Below are 18,793 nucleotides of genomic sequence, written 5' to 3' on the forward strand. Positions count from 1 at the left end.
CGCTATTGATACTATGCTTGCCGATCACCGCGTTATCGTACTCGCTTGCATCGACACAACACAAACAGCACGTCATATACAGCGTGCTCCACCAAATAAAATTAAACAAGTACTGGATTATAATATATTAAATAATGAATTAAATGCTATTGACTTCTCACCAACAAACACAATGAATAATTCTAATAACATATTTGAATATATAACACAACAATTTGACAAAGCGTATAAAAAATCTACATTAAATAAAATAATACCACGAAAATTCATTCAACGAGAACCATGGATAAATACTAATTTAATAAAATTATGTGAAAAAAGAGACAAGCTTTTTAAGGAATGGAGACAGGATGAAACTAACGCACAGCTGAGACTACTGTATAATCAAACTCGTAACAAGACTAATAAAGCTCTTGAAACTGCCCGAAATCAATTCTATAGTAACAAAATAAAGGAAAATGATGGCGATCCTAGAAAGTTGTGGCAAGTTATACATAGTATCTGTGGAAACAAAACCCGATCAATCGACACACAAATTGTACGTGCTTTCACTCCACTAAACTGTAAAGAAATCGCGGAAAAATTCGCAATGGAATTTAAAAATTCAATTAAAAACATAATGCCAAATTGCAAAATTGATTTAGCTCTTAAGAGAAACAGTAGGCCGGTGGATGTTAGTATGCGATTTCAGCCAACCACTCACAAACAAGTACAACATATCATTAAAAACTTACATAATAACAAGGCTCCAGGCATGGATAAAATAAGGGCAATCGATATTAAGTCTATAAGTGATAAAATATCTGCCGTAATAGTAAATCTCATAAATACCTCAGTTCGGACTGGTAGATATCCGGATGCACTGAAGACTGGCATGCATAAGACCGATTTTCAAAAAAGGTGAAAAAAATAATTGTCAGAACTATCGTCCAATTACCTTACTTTCCTGCATTAATAAAATTGCAGAAAAAGTAATAAGCAATCAAATTCACTCTTTTCTAAGGAAAAATGATATTCTTTCTCCGCATCAGTATGGTTTTCAATCCGGCAAAAGCACTACGTCACTTCTATCAAACTTTACTGACGAGGTTAATACTTACCTTAATGATAAAAAGCATGTACTCGCCCTTTTCATAGACTTCTCGCGTGCTTTTGATACGCTAGACCATCGCAAACTCGTTGACCAACTCGACTATTGCGGAATAAGGGGCAATCTCCTTGAGTGGTGTAAAGACTATTTGCATGGACGGAAGTCTTGCGTCAGAATAGAAAACAGTTTCAGCGAAATGAGTAGCGTTGAAGTGGGTACAGCTCAGGGTTCGGTGATGGGGCCGTTGCACTTTTTAACGTATGTCAACAATATGAGTGACCACCTCAGTCATTGTAAAATGTTTCAGTACGCTGATGATACCTGTATCCTTATAAACCATGAGAATGCGAATTTAGCCCTTAAATTTCTGCAATACGACTTCGACAATATATCTAAGTGGTGTCATAATGCGGGATTAGTCATCAATGCAAATAAAACTAAATTATTGTACATCAAGTCTCCATATATGAAACAAGTTGCCTTGCCGCAGCTTATCTGCCATTGTCACTCATGCTTGCTTGTAGTCAGATCGAACCTGTGAATCATTACAAATATTTGGGACTAACTATAGACCATAATTTCAACTGGGGCAAACAAATTGAAGCCGTATGTGACAAACTCCGCGCATTCGCAGCTAAAATATATGCAATAGGGAACAGACTAACATACAAGGTAAAATTACTACTATACAACACTTTAGTTGATTCGATTATATCCTACGGCCTTAGTAGCTATGGCAGAACGTATAAAACTTATTTACAAAATATACTCAACCTTCAAATCCGCATCTTAAAACAAATAGTCCCAACTAGAATAAAAAAGAAATACGAAAACGATATAAGCAAACTTTTTAAGCACTGCAATGTGTTACCTATTTTCGAAAAAGTAGAAGTACATCTCTTAAAAGAACAACTTTTTAATAAAACATTTACTGAAAAAGTTACATCTCACAACCTTGGCACACGAAAAGTAACACAAAATAAATTATGTACTATCAGAGCCAATAACCGCTATGGCGAAAGAAGATGCTCATACATAATTCCACGTTTAATCAATAAATTAGATAATAACATTAAAAATAAAATAAACTGTAAAAATGTTAACCGTCAATTAAAATCATACTATATATCACGTTTATAAAGACTCGGCCAGCACAGTAGGTGATCGCAAAAAATTTTTTCCACAAGTACCCTATTGTACATCATATTTTTTCTGTTGTGTAATTTACTTGCCATCTTAATGTATTTTTCAATGTAATTTCATATGTAATGTAACAAAATTTTTATTAATCTATCTAGTATTTGTTTGACGTCTAGAATGCATGTGCACCACGATCAAATCGTGTCGATTTATGTGGTGTTTATTCTGTATGCCCAATGTATGTTTATTTTTCTATCAATAAATGGTTAAAAAAAAAAAAAAAATATGGTAGGTACTTTCGCGACATAGTTACCTAATTTTTTTTTATCTTTTTACAATATTAAATTCAGAAAGATAAGAAAAGAAAGTCGTAACGTTAATATTATCTATGAAATATCTATGAAATATTATCTATGAAATATTATTTATGAAATATAATGCCTACAAAAGCTACGGCAAATTTAGCTTTTAACAAACTTCGAAAATAGACTTAAATATTATTAATTTTTAATGGAAATCAATCTTTTAATAAATGTCGGTTAAAACCTATTCGATGCGAGAGTATGAGCGCTGACTGACTGACCTACTGTAAAGTGTGTTATGGTGGCATGAATCTCTTCCCGTATTTTGTTGCGTTAATTTTGCAGTTTGATCTATAACGTAATTGATAGGAATTTATAATATTGCATTGATATTTGATAGATATAATATAAGAATGCTCTTTTGTGTGTAGTTGTGTGAGTAGCTACATTTTAATGATAATTCAGTTTTTTAAAGAAACAACGACGTGCAAAAATTAAGTAAGACGTTGGACTAAATATTTTTTAATCCATTGGTAGTCTTTCAACGTCATCACCTCTTTCACAAATATTATTAAAAGCTCTACATATTAAACTACTATAATATTATAAAAACAAAAAAGAATCGTTACAAAAGACATGAATAATGAAATGAAATGAATGAATGAATGAAAAATTCTTTATTGCACACAAAAATACAAGATAACAAAAAAGAATCATACAAGTTATAATATGTACAGAGGGCGGTCTTATCGCTGTAAGCGATTTCTGCCAGACAACCCGAAAAACCAAAAGGATTACATATTTTATGGTGGTGGTGCAATACATTTTGGATACATAGTATGCTTTAAAATTGAATAAAATTAATAATAAATAAATATGTCATAAATAATACATATATATAAATAAATAGATACATATTAAGTAATAACTAATAACAAATATATATACATACATACACATATACGAATAATATAGTATATAATAGTTTAAAATCATGTTCAAAATCTATACAAACATTATTTCACACTTTACATACGTAGGTAGAACTTTTACTTTAGAAAAACACCAGTCTTACCTATATTGATATAAAAATCAAAACTAGATTTTAAAATAAACGAAGTCCATACTCACACGAGCTATGTGAAGTACTGCTCTTATTTTCCCAAAACATCTTACATTGAGCTACGTCCATAAAACAATGGTTTTTGAACATTAAAGCCGGTTCCCGGGCCACTATTCCGGGAACACCACAAACTGGGGCATAAGTGTCCGGAAATTTCTGAAATTTAATTAAATTATATCTATTTAGAAATAAATAAAAAAGAAATAAAGAGTATTAGTAAAATATCACACCAATAAAAAAGTAATTAAATTAAATCAATAAAAAAATACTTGAAATATGCAATTTTCGTTTAATAAAATACATCAAACAATATCTTAAAAAGTTGTTCCATTAGCTTAAATAAATATAAGAACGATATCTGCGTTTTAAATCTATACTCAAAGAGATAGATGATGCGCTATATGTAACTTTACATGTTCCGTTGGCATAAATCGGCCTACAAATTGTAAATTTAATTATTTTCAGATGTATGTACAGAAATATTCTAAAACATATATTGTTAAGATGCTGACAATTTACTTGATCAGATATTAACCGACCGCTCTAAAAAGAAATCGATTTTAAGGATTTTTTGGAAATTTTTATTTCCAAGGATTTTGAACATTTTTATCTACTCTTTTATTCAAATTGAGAATACTAGAAGGTCTAGTAATGTTTGAAATATCTTTAAGAATCTCTCGAAAGAATAATCTTATAAAATATATTTTTATCATACCTAATCGTACTTCAAAGTCCAGCCATTCGTAAGCAAAGTGAATAACTGTTATAATACACGAAGGAACAATAATATAGGATATAGGTAATATTGTCTTGGTATCTATTGAGAAAACAGACTTAAATTCAACGGAAAGTTCTAACTATGTTGGTTGTTTTTCCCTTTTAGTGTAACTGATGCGAACCCAGGGCAATCGCTAGTATAAGATAAACTATTTATGAATGAATGAATGAAGATTATTTTGATGAATGAATATTATTTGACTGACGTCGGTCGTCGTGCAACCGAGTGGAATTAATTTAATTTCAATCGTTACTATTTTCATAGAGAGCTAAGATATTTGGATGGCCATTATTTCATAAAATATTCAATATAGAGTATCGTAGAAAGGTGCCCTGGATGAGTTATTTCAAAAAGAATTTGAAACGCATTCATTTATAATAAGTTACATTATTTTTTTGAACTCTATCGAGAGTCTGTTTAATTCGAGGTCGAATTGAAATTTTTCTTAATCAGTTTTATTTCCTAGAGATGCAATAAAAATCCTATCTCTAAATACTTAATAATTTCACTGACCCACATTCAAATTTCCATCAGTAATTAAATCTCTTCTCTTTTGGATGAATACTGCACGTTTTACAAAACTTTATTCTTTATTCATTTCTATTAGAAGCGAACATCAAAACCTGTCAATAACACCTTTATTTAAAAATGATAGATAGGGAGGCGAAGAGGGGAGTTTTCTGTAATACTCGAGCGTGGCAGTTTAAGATATGAGAGATACCTTAGACCTAATAGAACAACCTTGTTAACTATTTAGCTCTATATGTAGTGACGCGCGCCTAGGATAGACGATCAGATTAGTAAAAAAAAATCGATAGTCTGAAATACTCGAGCGCGTCAGATGAAGATATTGTAATAATTAAATATGGTAACAAAATCAGTGTTTTCACTAGCGCCACCTGCTGTATATAATGTGTTATAAAAAATTAAAGTCAGTTCGTTCATGTCATGCTGTGGTTTTATTAGGTTATGGGCCCAGCTACGTATTTTTTTTGCTTTTTATAGTTTGAAGTTTAAAGTTACTGCTAGGTTTGCGATAATAATGACGACGAACTACTTAGCAAGTGTTCCAAAGTTGCGAGGACGCGAGAACTATGATGATTGGTGTTTTGCGGCTCAAAATTTGTTAGTGTTGGAAGGCATGGCGGCGAGCATCCAAAGCCAGTTGAAATCAACCGCTACTGCAGAGCAAAAAGTGGAAGATGCGAAAGCCAAGGCGAAGCTAATATTGTCAATCGACCCATCGATTTATGTTCACATTAAGCAGGCGGTCACAACATATGATTTATGGACTACACTCAAGAAGATGTTTGATGATTCCGGCTATACAAGGAAGATTGGTTTGTTACGAAATCTCATCAACATTCGACTTGAAAATTGTGAGTCAATGACGCAGTATGTGACGCAGATCATAGAAACTAGCCAGCGATTGCAAGGAACAGGATTTAAAATAACCGATGAGTGGGTTGGTGCATTAATGTTGGCGGGATTGCCCGAAAAGTATGCGCCTATGATAATGGCGATCGAACATTCAGGTTGTGAGGTTAGTGCTGACATAATAAAAACCAAGTTGATGGATATGTCGTCTGAAATTGGTTCTGTTTCCGCTTCCGATAGTGCATTTATTGCTAGAGGAACGCATAAAATGAGAAATGGCAACCCTAAAAGTAGCCATAAACTGTCAGAGAAGTCAAAGTCAGAAAATAAGGTTATTAAATGCTACAGATGTAAAAAACCCGGTCACTATAAAAATCAGTGTCCGCAAGAAGAAACAACGAAAAGGAAACAAACTCACGCATTTAATGCTATTTTCCTGACTGGAAAATTCAATAAAGACAGCTGGTATATTGATAGTGGTGCAAGTAAACACATGACGGCATGTAAACATAACCTCGTGAATTCGTCACATCAATACGAAATTAAAGAAATTATTATTGCAAACCAGACTAGAGTTCCAGTGCTGTGTTCTGGTGATGTCAATATTGTCACAGTTGTGAAAGATGTAGAATATGACATCACAGTGAAAGATGTTTTGTGTATACCAGATTTAACCACCAATTTGCTATCCGTCAGTCAGTTGATTAGAAGTGGCAACAGTGTAATTTTCGAAGAAAATGTTTGCTATATATATAATCGACAGAGAGAACTAGTTGGCCAGGCAGAATTAATTGATGGTGTGTATAAGTTGTGTACATTACAAACAGAACAGATACTAGCAGCAACAGCGATTGCATCGAGTGAGACTTGGCACCGGCGCATGGGACATATTAACAGTAACAGCTTAAACAAAATGAGAAATGGAGCTGTAGATGGAATATTATATCCAGACATGGCAGAAATAAATAAAACATCATGTGTTATATGTTGTAAAGGCAAACAAACCAGATTACCATTCCAGCAAAGTTCATCCAAGACTAAGGATTTGCTAGAATTGATAAATTCAGATGTAGCAGGCCCTATGGAAAACTTATCGATAGGGGGATCGAGATATTATGTTTTGTTTGTGGACGACTTCAGTAAAATGGCTTTTGTGTACTTTAGATAGATAGATAGATAGAAAACACTTTATTGCACACAAAAACAAAATTTACAGAAACGATATTATTATAATAAATGTACAATTTGGCGGCCTTATCGCTTAAAAGCGATTTCTTCCAGGCAACCTTGGGATATAGGAAAAATAAATCAGTAAAAAGGTAGATAGTGCATAAATACATACATATACAAGAAACTGTAATTATACATAGATAGATAACTTAAGAATCAAATAATATTATACAAAAACAAAGGAGAAATGAGCAGTATAGGAATACAAATATTAGAAGAGAGGAAAATAAATTTACATAAATAGAATATAACTAAATCAGCAAAGAACATAGACAAACAGCATTAAAGAGATAGATAGTAGTTCTTAACAAGAGTTTTAAAACTATATAAAGATTGGGCTTGCCTGATCGTTGTCGGGAGAGAGTTCCACAATCTTACGGCTTGTACGGTAAAAGAGCAATCGTAGAATTTGGAAGTGTGAACAGGCATACGAAGCGTTAGATTGTTGGAGGAACGGAGATTGAGTTCATGAGAAGACCCCATAAACACAAATCTTTTTTTCAAGTAGGAAGGAGTTCTAGGATCAAAAAGGATGGAGTATAATAAGGAAAGGATATGCAAATTCCGGCGAAGACGGATAGGAAGCCATCTGAGCTGTGAGCGGAAATCGGAGATATGGTCGAATTTACGTAAACCAAAGATAAATCTAATTGCAAAATTTTGAAGACGTTCCAACTTGTTAAGGTGCTCCTCAGTAAGGTCTAAATAGCTTGCATCAGCGTAGTCAAGGATAGAAAGAAGCAAAGACTGCGCGAGCAAAATTTTCGTGGGTTTTGGTAGAAAATTGCGCAGTCGTCTTAACATCGAACCAACCCCAAAGATCTTACGGCTTACCTGTTGTACGTGTTCTGTCCACGATAGAGTTTGGTCAAACCATATGCCGAGATTTTTAACCGTCGGACTGTAGTCAACATCAACACCATCGATAGTAATTGCAGGCAGGTCTTCAAAAGAAACCCTAGATATGAAGTGAGGACTGCCTATTACTATAACTTGCGTTTTCGTTGGGTTAATTTTGAGTCCATACTGATGAGCCCATGTCACAATAGCACGCAGATCTTTATTGATACACTCAACAGCTTGTTCAAGATGCTCAAGACTTGCATGGGTGTAAATTTGTAAATCGTCTGCGTATAGATGGTAGAGAGAAGATAATTTACAAGTTATTGAATTAATAAATACGCTAAAAAGGAGTGGTGACAACACGCCGCCTTGAGGTACGCCAGCAGTGATATCGCACCAAGTTGAAAAATTATTATCAACACGGATACACTGCCGGCGACCATGTAGATAACTACGAAACCAGTCGATCACTGCAGGAGATATATTAAGAGAACTCAGCAATGCCAACAATATATCGAAATCAACGGTGTTGAAAGCATTGGAAAAGTCTATAAGAGTAAGAATTGTTAGCTGTTTATTATCCATTGCCAGACGAATATCATCTGTAACCTTGACAAGCGCAGTGACCGTACTATGACCGGCTCTGAAACCGGATTGTAAAGGATCTAATAAGGAGTGTTTCGTTAGAAAAAGGCACAGCTGTTGCTGTACTAGTTTCTCGAGGATTTTTGAAAGGAAGGGCAGGATTGAAATGGGACGATAATCGGAAAAGCTGGAAGGGTTAATCTTTTTCGGGAGAGGAACTACATGAGCGTCCTTCCAACTATCGGGGAAGCTAGCGGTTGAAATGGAGAAATTGAGGATATGTGATATGATAGGAGTGACTATGTCAAGGATAGGTAGGATCATAGTACGGCCAATGCCATCACAGCCCAAAGCATTCGAAGCAATGGACAATATGTTCTTTTTAATATCACTGTCAGTGATCGATGAGAAATTGAACGGAGGAAAACTAGGGGTCGGCAAAGATGAAAGAAAGTTAATAGTATCAAACTTAGTGTTGCTCTCTAGAGGAGCAACCGAAGAAGTAAAGTGTTTATTTAATTGGTTCAGGTTGGTATTGAGAGGAATATTAGTATTAGATTTGCCAACTCCAAGGGATTTAAGAAATTTCCAGGTACTACTTGTGTTGCCGTTCTCAACAGATTTATGGAAGTGGCGTCGTTGCGCATCTCTACACATCGTATTGCAGCGATTACGAAGAGTTTTATATTTCTCCCGGTTGAAGTCTGAGTTGTTCTGCTTGAACCTTGATTTAGCTAAATTCTTCTTGTGAACAAGCGATTTCAGCTCATCAGTAAGCCAAGGAGCCGGAGCATGTTTCATTTTAATAGCTCTAATGGGTGCATGGACGTCGTACAATTTTACAATAATAGTGTTGAAGACATCAACTTTAGTTGTCACTGTGTCGGCAGAGAAAACGGGAGACCAATCTATTTTTTGTGCATCTTCACATAGACGTTCTAAGTTCATATCACGAAAATTACGCTGCAGCAGAACCTTGTGCTTCTTTTTAGGAGGACGTAGGAGGTATGACAGGAAGATTAGGTCATGAAAGGAAAAGGCGTCGGCGGAACATTGCCCGTGTTTCGAAACATGGCTAGTGGAAGAAACAATAATTAAATCTAGGAAAGAAGGATTACAGCCAGGAGCAGAGTGGGTAGGATTAAGAGGAAGTATGTTTAAATCACAAGAGGAAACAACAGAGGAAAGTTTATGACTACGGGCATCATTTTTCAAGAGACAAGTATTGAAATCACCCATAATCAGTACGTGTTCATAGAGAGGGCGTAGGTTTTCAAGGATAGTTTCAAAGTTATGGAAATAATTGACAAGGAGAGAGGGAACATAGAAAACACCTAAAAGGATTTTTTTACTCGAAATATTTAATTCCAATAGGATATACTCGGCCGCGTCATCTGGCGGTGGCTGAGGAGAAGTGCTGACGATAGAAAACGGTATGTCGTTGCGTAAGTAAATAGCAACTCCACCCCCTCCACGGCCGGTGCGGTCGTTACGTATCAAATTAAAACCAGGAAGGGAATAGGCAACGGAAGAAAGGCAGGGTTTAAGCCATGTTTCAGAAATAAGAAGGGCATGGATGGGAGCATTGGAAAAAGATGCAAGCAAATCATTGAAGTGGGCCGGAATACTTTGCGCATTTATATGGATAAGATTAAGGTTGTTAGGAACATTGGAAAAAGTGGAAGCAAGCGTTTTGTCGAGTGGTAAATACTCTGTGCTATGGAAACTATCATTGAAGCTGTTATTTGAGCTGGATAAAGTATGGTAGGAATCACTGCAATCTGTATCATTTAATAGAGCAATATTTGTAAATTATATTTAAGTAAGTATAATAAATAAATATATTATGTATAATATACAGAAAGAGAAAAATATAAAAGTAAATTTGAATAAAGAGAAAATAAAATATAAATAAGAAATTTTCCTATACCCGCCAGCAGCATTTGAAAGTAATACATACTTAAATCACATAAAACATATTAATGGAACGTTAAAAAAAAATAAAAAATAATAATAATTCACAAATGGCAACAATAATTGAGTTGACAACTACTAACATCTAGTCTATATCTGACAGGTGACAGCTCACAATCACAACAATGAAATGACAATTGACATATTTTGACAAGTTAGTTTGAATTAAGAGAGATACAAAAGTAAACATGAAAGTAATTAAAGTAAAGAGGGTAAAAAGCTAAGAGGTAAAATACCACAGATAAAATAATTATGAAGTGAACGAAATAAACAGATCATGAACAAAAGAAGCAAGAGTGAAATTAAAAAGAAATATAATAAGTACCTAATGGGTGGTATAACCTCATAGATTTGAAATTTACTTTTACTTTTTAGGACGCCTCGTTCGAGAGCCGGTTGTCCCCTTGGTATCTTTAGTGTTGTTGGATGTTGCAGCAGATAGCTCAGTGCTATCACAAGCGATAAGATCAAGGTCCTCGGATGAAACAACTCTGTGGCGAACTCCATCAGAGGTCCGGATGATAATACTCCCCTCAAGCGTCCAACACCTTGGAATACCAAACTTCTTGCGTGCAGCCATAAAAGTGTCATGCCTGGCTTTTGTGAGATACTCAGATATGGTAATACCCGTGTTCTTGAAGCAAGTTTTAGAGAACCAAACATGATCCCTCATTGGCAGACTTTTAAATTTGACTACAATAGGCCGGGGCTTATCGGTATTGCCACGACCCAAACGATGACAGCGACTAAAGCTTTCGGGTACAACATCAGGTTTTTGAAGCCGGTCAGCGAGCACTTTAGCGACCAGTGCAGCGGTATCTTCTTTTCTCTCCTCAGTAACTCCATGCACAAGTAGCATTTTGTGGCGAGATCGAGTTTCCTGCTGGTCGGATATTTTAAAAAGTAACTCAACTTGTGCGTGCAAAGTCTTCAGCGAGGTCATCACAAAAGAACGGAATTCATAAAATTCAGAAGACACAACTTTATGAAAGCAAAAAGTGAAGTTTTCAAATATTTTGTTGAGTTTCAGTCCATGGTTGAAAAACAGAAAGACAGAAAGATAAAAATACTAAGGACAGATAACGGAGGTGAATTCTGTAGTCAGGAATTTGAGAAATACTTGAAAAAGCAAGGAATTGTCCACCAAAAGACAAATGCTTACACCCCGGAGCAGAACGGTCTATGCGAAAGAATGAACAGGTCCATCGTAGAAAAGGCCAGATGTTTGATTTTCGATGCTGATTTAGACAAGAAGTTCTGGTCAGAGGCGGTAAATACTTCTGTATATCTAAGAAATAGATCTGTGGTTACGGGACTGAACAACAGGACACCATATGAAGTCTGGACAGGCCAGAAGCCAAATTTGAGCCATTTGAGAATATTTGGCAGCAAAGTAATGGCACATGTTCCAAAACAAAAACGTTTGAAATGGGATGAAAAGGCCAAACAGTTGATATTGGTTGGCTATGCTGAAAATATTAAGGGCTACAGAGTTTATGATGAAACAAGCAATACCGTGACTACCAGCAGAGACATAGTTATCATGGAGTCTTCAAATGAGTCAGTAAAAGATACTATACAGATACCAGTCGTCTGTAAGTCTTCAGTGGAGGAAAGCACAACAAAAGAAAATAAAAGTACAATCTCAGAAGAAGATAATGATCAAGATAAGACATATATTCCAGATGCAGAAGCTTCTTCAGTAAGTGATTCTAGTGACAGCTTCTTTGATGCCACTATAGACTCAGACATTACCTTGGTTGAACAAGAAAAACTACCAAAACGTACAAGAAGGCAACCAGACTGGTATACAAATCTGTGTATTGCAGAATGTGAAAATATTGACAGAGAAGTCACGCTTGATGAAGCTTTGAATGGCCCGGAGAGTGTTTTCTGGAGAGCTAGCATGAAGGAAGAATTGGACTCTTTCAAACAGAATGAAGCCTGGGAGCTCGTGGACCATCCTCAAAATAGTTCGGTAATTCAGTGCAAGTGGGTGTTCAAAAAGAAATATGACAGTGATAATAATGTGCGGTATAGATCTAGATTAGTGGCAAAAGGTTTCTCTCAAAAGGCTGGAGTGGACTATCATGAAACTTTTTCCCCTGTGCTTAGATATTCCACACTAAGATTACTGTTTGCATTAGCAGCTAAATTAAATTTAGATGTCACCCATCTCGATGTAACCACCGCTTTTCTTAATGGTTTTCTGAATGAAACTGTGTATATGAAAAAACCTGTAACTTTTGAGTGTAATGATGGTGAAAATAAAGTGTTAAAATTGAAAAGAGCTATATATGGCTTAAAGCAATCATCTAGAGCTTGGTATGAGAGAGTCAATGATTACTTGATTAGTTTAGGTTACAAAAAGTCAGAGTATGAACCATGTTTATTTTCAAAATTTAAAGATAATGTAAAAATTGTAATTGCACTATTTGTTGACGACTTCTTTGTATTTTCAAATTGTAAGAAAGCTACTGAACAGCTGGTTCAAGAATTAAGTAGTAAATTTAAAATTAAAAATCTTGGTCAAATTAGAAAATGCTTAGGTATAAGAGTTAAAATTGATGAAACTAAGATAACATTAGATCAGGAAGAATATGTTGATCAATTGTTGAAAAGGTTTAATATGATACATTGTAAAACTGCAGAAACTCCTATGGAGGCAAATTTAAAATTAGAGAAATCTTTTATTTGTAATAATAATTATCCATTTCAGCAGTTGATAGGTGGACTTATGTATTTAGCGGTTCTTACTAGGCCAGATATTGCATTTAGTGTTACTTACTTAAGTCAGTTTAATAATGCATATAATGAAACCCACTGGAAGCATGCAAAGAGAATTCTAAAATATTTAAAAAAGACTAAAAGCTATGGCCTTGTCTTTTGTAAAAATAATCTTTCTATAGAAGGTTTTGTAGATGCTGACTGGGGTTCAGATATTACTGACAGAAGGTCATATTCTGGTTTCTGTTTTATGTTGTCAAATACTGTTATATCTTTTGAATGTCGAAAACAAAGAAATGTAGCATTATCCAGCACTGAGGCTGAATATATATCCATGTCTGAAGCACGTAAAGAAGGGATTTATTTAACCCTTAAATTGTCACCCCTAGATAACTTGTGTTTATAATGTCCAAATTTGGAGGATGTATTGGAATTAGGATAGAAAAGAGGAAAATGAAAAAAAAAATTAAAAATTTTTTTTTTTTCTATTGTTTTCACTATGTCACATAAAACGGACATTGCCAATTATATGTACATGTTCGAACCGTCACATATAATGGACATTGCACATTATTACTGCAACCGTGGTACATGAATACAATGCACTTTTTCAACTCGGTAATTCAAAATTATTATCTAATTATAATTATGGACGATCTAGAATATGCTTTTCAAACATCTGTCTTAAAATGTTGGTTAAAACTTTAACGATATCGTTAAAAATAATGGATTTTAAAAAACGATACTGCTAAAAATCACAGCCTAAGAATATGCTAAGAATTGGAATAGAAATAGTATTACATAGCCTGAGAATTTATCTAATACACCAAGAAAGTCCTCTTCCCATTTCTTATATTGTACAGATTGAAATGTGTTTGCTTCATCGTATGCAAAGAAGTCGTATACCATGCCTGAAGTACCAAAACTAACAGGAAATTTAAATCGCTTTTTTTGGATTCCTTGGCATATATTATATCCATTTTCTGCCAGTTTTTTAATTTGAAAGGTATTATTATTTAAATTTTCAAACATTGGTTGGTATTTCTGGTAAGTAACATGATGCTGTGGCTGAAGAACTACTGAGAAGTAAGGAAGATTCATCTCGCACCTCATGTAATGGCTGTAATTCTGCAGCAATAATATTTTGTTGATGGTAAAAATTCTGACTTTTTGGGTTTTCATTGTGTCTCAAATCAATATGTCGTATAATTCCGAAGGTATGGTGTTGGGGGTAAATGATTGACACTGTTATCATAGTGAAATCACTCCTGTAGGTCTACATTTCCTTCGAAATCGACATCTCAACTCAACACTAGACTCTTCAGCTTCCGCCAGAGGTAGCGAGGGAATTTTTTATTGATTGCCAAGTCATGCTTCTGTAAAATATAATAAAAATAGAGAAAAATATATCAAAATGATTCCGTTGAAAATGGAGGGCCTTATTGGCAACGTCCGTTTCATAGGACATGTGAAGAATACCCTAGTATATACTCCAAGTTGTCAACGTCCGTTTTATGGGACATCGTATATAAACTAATATATGTATACAAAATATTGTAAAATATGTAAAAATTATGTCAAAATACTATACTTACAATCGTATTCTAACAAATAATATAACATTATAAGCAAAATAGCCAAAATACTTACAGTTATTATCAATTTTATCAGAAGAGTCAAGAGATCCGTTTTTTGCAATTTTCAAATGGTCACCATTCGCGACTGTACATGGCTTTGGTAAAAAAACCTGCATGTACGCGAAGGACATAGCTAGTTCCTTCCCAATATACCGATTAGCGAAGCTTAGGTCTGCCATAACAGCGCCAGCACGTGTGTAAATACTATGTCCTTTATAACGGACGAAATCAATTTAAGGGTTAAGAAATTTATTGTTTGAAATCGTTGGAGAATTGGATCCAATTGTTTTATTTAATGATTGTCAAAGTGCTCAAAAACTAGCATTGAATCCTATTTTCCACCGGAGATCAAAACATATTGATATTAGATACAACTTTGTAAGAGAGGCTGTAGCCAATAATTATATAAAATTAAGCTATTTACAGACAACTGAAATGCCAGCAGACATTCTTACAAAAAGTTAAAATTCTGTTAAACATTATTATTTTATGAAGAAGCTTGGCATTTTACCTGTTAATTAAAATATCTTATCCTATATCATTTTTTGATTTTGTTAAGTGGCGGTAATAATTAAATATGGTAACAAAATCAGTGTTTTCACTAGCGCCACCTGCTGTATGTAATGTGTTATAAAAAATTAAAGTCAGTTCGTTCATGTCATGCTGTGGTTTTATTAGATATTGGGGGTTGATTTTAGTGTTTTAAGACTAAATTTAACTAATCTGACCATAAGTTCTTGACGCCGCCGAGTTATAGGGTCGCGAATTTGTAAAAAAAAAACGTTAATCCGGCATTCTCGAGCGCGATTTTTTTTATTTTTATTTTGAAGAATATAATCTAAAACTTACTAAAAACACAAAATCTGCCGGTTTCCGCATGACCGGAAGTCTGGAGGAGCCGTTTCGTCTTCTAAAAAACGCGTTGCAGCATATAAGTTGCGAACTTTACTTTTTCCAAAAAAAAAGTTTAATTAAACAAAAAAGGTAATTTTATTTTACAAAAAAAGGTCTCTTTTCATTTTTGTCCAAAGTTAAAACTTTTTTTACTTGAAGCATCATAAAAACTCAAACTCTCGGTTTTTTGAGTATATCTCGAAAACTGAGGGTGGTAAGAAAAATTGATATGAAATAACGATGATTAAAAAAAAGAAACCCACAAACCTTTTTCGGTCAGATTAAGAGAACCCACCAACATTTTTGTCAGATTAAGAACATATGCTTTCAGGGTACCGAGATAAACCTCCCCTATGAAAATCTGACGCGCTCGAGTATTTCAAAAGGACTTTTTTTTTCTGCATTTTCAAAAATTCATCGTAGCTTATCGTCATGCCGTAATCGTCAGTTTTTTTAAGGGGAGCTTCCTTGGGGCCTACTTAGCACCCCTTCCAAAAATCTGACGCGCTCGAGTAAATTTTTTTTTTGTGCATTTTTGACGAATTTATATGCCTAGCCCCACCACGCAAACCGGCAGATTAGTATACCGTTGTTATCAGAGGCACTTGGGGCATACGTAGTATGAATATCTGACGCGCTCGAGAATGCCCAAGTAACTGTTTTTTTTTACATTTTTGAAAATCCGTACACGCCAAACCCACCGCTAAAATGGTTTTTATAGAAGCTTTTCTTTTCGAAATTATTTTCTCTTTCGATTTTGATAAGTCTCGACGACGCCGTTGAATTACGCCATTTAGCTACCTCGCCTCCCTATCTATGATGTACATGCGAAACAAAAAACCCATTTTTGCCACAATCCATAGAAGAACAAAAAACATTCACGACTGTACGTGACCGCTATGACGGCTAGAGATGGAAAGAATAATTTCAATTTTTTGAATGATTTTAAAAAAATTTTGGAAAACTAACTTTTTTAATTATTGTAACTAACTTGTGTTGTAACTTTCTGTACGTATAGGTATATCGTATCGAATATAGGTTTACAATACACATTATACACGTACTTTAATCAGAAAATCGAATGTTCAACCCAAATTGAACTTGTACGTGAATCGAAATAAAATGAAAATATCGTCCAAAAGTCCTAGAATTTTAAAGTTAGATGACATCATCACGTGACTACCATTGTGGGCCATTACCTTAAACTCACATGGAACGTCTTTGTCCCCGTAGTAAAGATAAAATTAGTATGATTAAGTTAAATATTAAAGTACCTACAGTAAATATTGTAATCATGTTGGAAAAAAAAAAGAAATTACGCGCTTTTTCCCTATTGAAATAACATTAATTGGTAAGCTTACCTCCTACTTCATCTTTTACATCTTAAAGATCACATCACAAAGATCATATTTATATTAATAGATTTATAATGAGCAACATACCGTTGGGCACTTGTGGTAGCATGACGATAGCGTAGGCTGGTGATAAGTATCATTTTTCTTTTCTTTGGGTATATCAATCAAAGGTACAAATATCTTGATTGGCCCAGCGTTCTTTATCAACCTACGCCTTGTGTTGAGAGGATTCATTTCTTTCATCGGTAAATCGAAAACATGAGTCGCGGCAAAGAAATTATCAATCGTATCATTAATATCAGTATTTTTCCCAAGCATTGCGCCATTTATAATAACCAAATTTCTTATACCATTAATTTGATCTTTGATGTTTCTATTAATATAATTTAATTCTTGTACATGAGTGGTTTCACTATAATTTAGTGCTGACTTACAAATAAATAAATCTGTTAGAAAGAAATCTGTGCGTTCTTTACAATTTACTTCGTATAGTTCACATTTATTGCGAAATAATCTTATTCTATATCCCGGCCCGTCTTGTCGTATACCACATACTTCTTTGTTTTCAGTATTATTACAATCATGAGTTACACAATTATTTTCAAGTCTATCCATAATACTGCCATTTAATTTTTTAACATTATTGGTCCTGTTTTCATTCGGAAAAGCTTCATTACAATATTCCATATTGATTATTCCGTAAGCTGAAATAAGAATAAAGCGGATGAAATTTAAAAGGAATCGAAAATTTAATATTATTTTAACTGAAAATTAATCCCAAAAACGTAGCGGTAACAAAAGCGCTGATATTTCAATGAAACTTGCAGTATTCGGCGCAGAATATTTACCAGACTTGAACATTTTCCAAATTCTCATATTATTATAAAATATGAAAAGAGATTATTTTACGTGGGACGGGACATCAAAAGAATGATTAAAACTGTATTAAATACAATAAATTTTGTTTTAAAGGTTCATGTTACGGACAAAAGTTGTCTATAGTTAAATTTACGCACTTTTAAATAATATTAATGTTATAATATTGACGGTTACTTTAATAAACACTTTATCTATAATAACTATAGGTAACGACTCTACGTCATTATTGAAACCTAGTCTTTGTATTTAGTTTTTTAAAGATTTTTTATCTTTATATGTAGATGGAAATGGATTTTTAAAAGTTGAAAAAAAAAATGTTTTTGCAAAGAAAATCAACAATTATATATACCTACTTTATACTAAATCACTTTACAAGTTTACAATTTCATTTATTTTTAATCAGAATCAAATCAGTGATTTCATCATCTCTTTTTAAAACATAATATTCATGTTATTTTATCTAGTGTTTGATTTTACGCGAGTATCATCACTAGGTACATAGTATAAAACAAAGTCACTTTCTCTGTCCCTATGTCCCTTTGTATGCTTAAATCTTTCAAACTTCGCAACGGATTTTGATGCGGGTTTTTTAATAGATAGAGTGATTCAAGAGGAAGGTTTTAGTATACAATATAGTGCGAAACGTCGGGATAATAATATAATGAATAAATCGCATTTAAAATCCGTTAAAATCTTTAATTTCTAAAGGTCTATGTTTTCATCATGGCTCTATTTAGGTAATATAAGCAATATGCATCATGCGCTTCAATTTTGTCATAGCTAATTTAATTTCGATATTTGGTGTAAGTAGATTTAATCCGTCTGGCTTTAATAAATCCTAATGGAGACTAAAAGGTTT

The 18,793-nt window shown here is 33.9% G+C and overlaps 1 protein-coding gene across 2 annotated transcripts in view; it reads right to left on the reverse strand.

Moving 5' to 3' along the window:
• Positions 1 to 18,170, reverse strand: part of LOC123704913 — a 45,375-nt gene extending 27,205 nt beyond the window's left edge. For both annotated transcript variants that reach the window (XM_045653405.1, XM_045653404.1), the window contains exons 1-2: positions 17,143 to 18,170; positions 3,664 to 3,811 (exon numbers count right to left, since the gene is read on the reverse strand). In XM_045653405.1, the coding sequence (XP_045509361.1) occupies positions 3,664 to 3,811; positions 17,143 to 17,742 (748 nt within the window). In that variant the 5' untranslated portion in view covers positions 17,743 to 18,170. The remainder of the gene's footprint in view (positions 1 to 3,663; positions 3,812 to 17,142) is intronic.
• Between the last annotated feature and the right edge of the window lie 623 nt (positions 18,171 to 18,793).

Source organism: Colias croceus, chromosome W (assembly GCF_905220415.1).
Source record: "Colias croceus chromosome W, ilColCroc2.1".
Taxonomy (NCBI): Eukaryota; Metazoa; Arthropoda; class Insecta; order Lepidoptera; family Pieridae; genus Colias; species Colias croceus.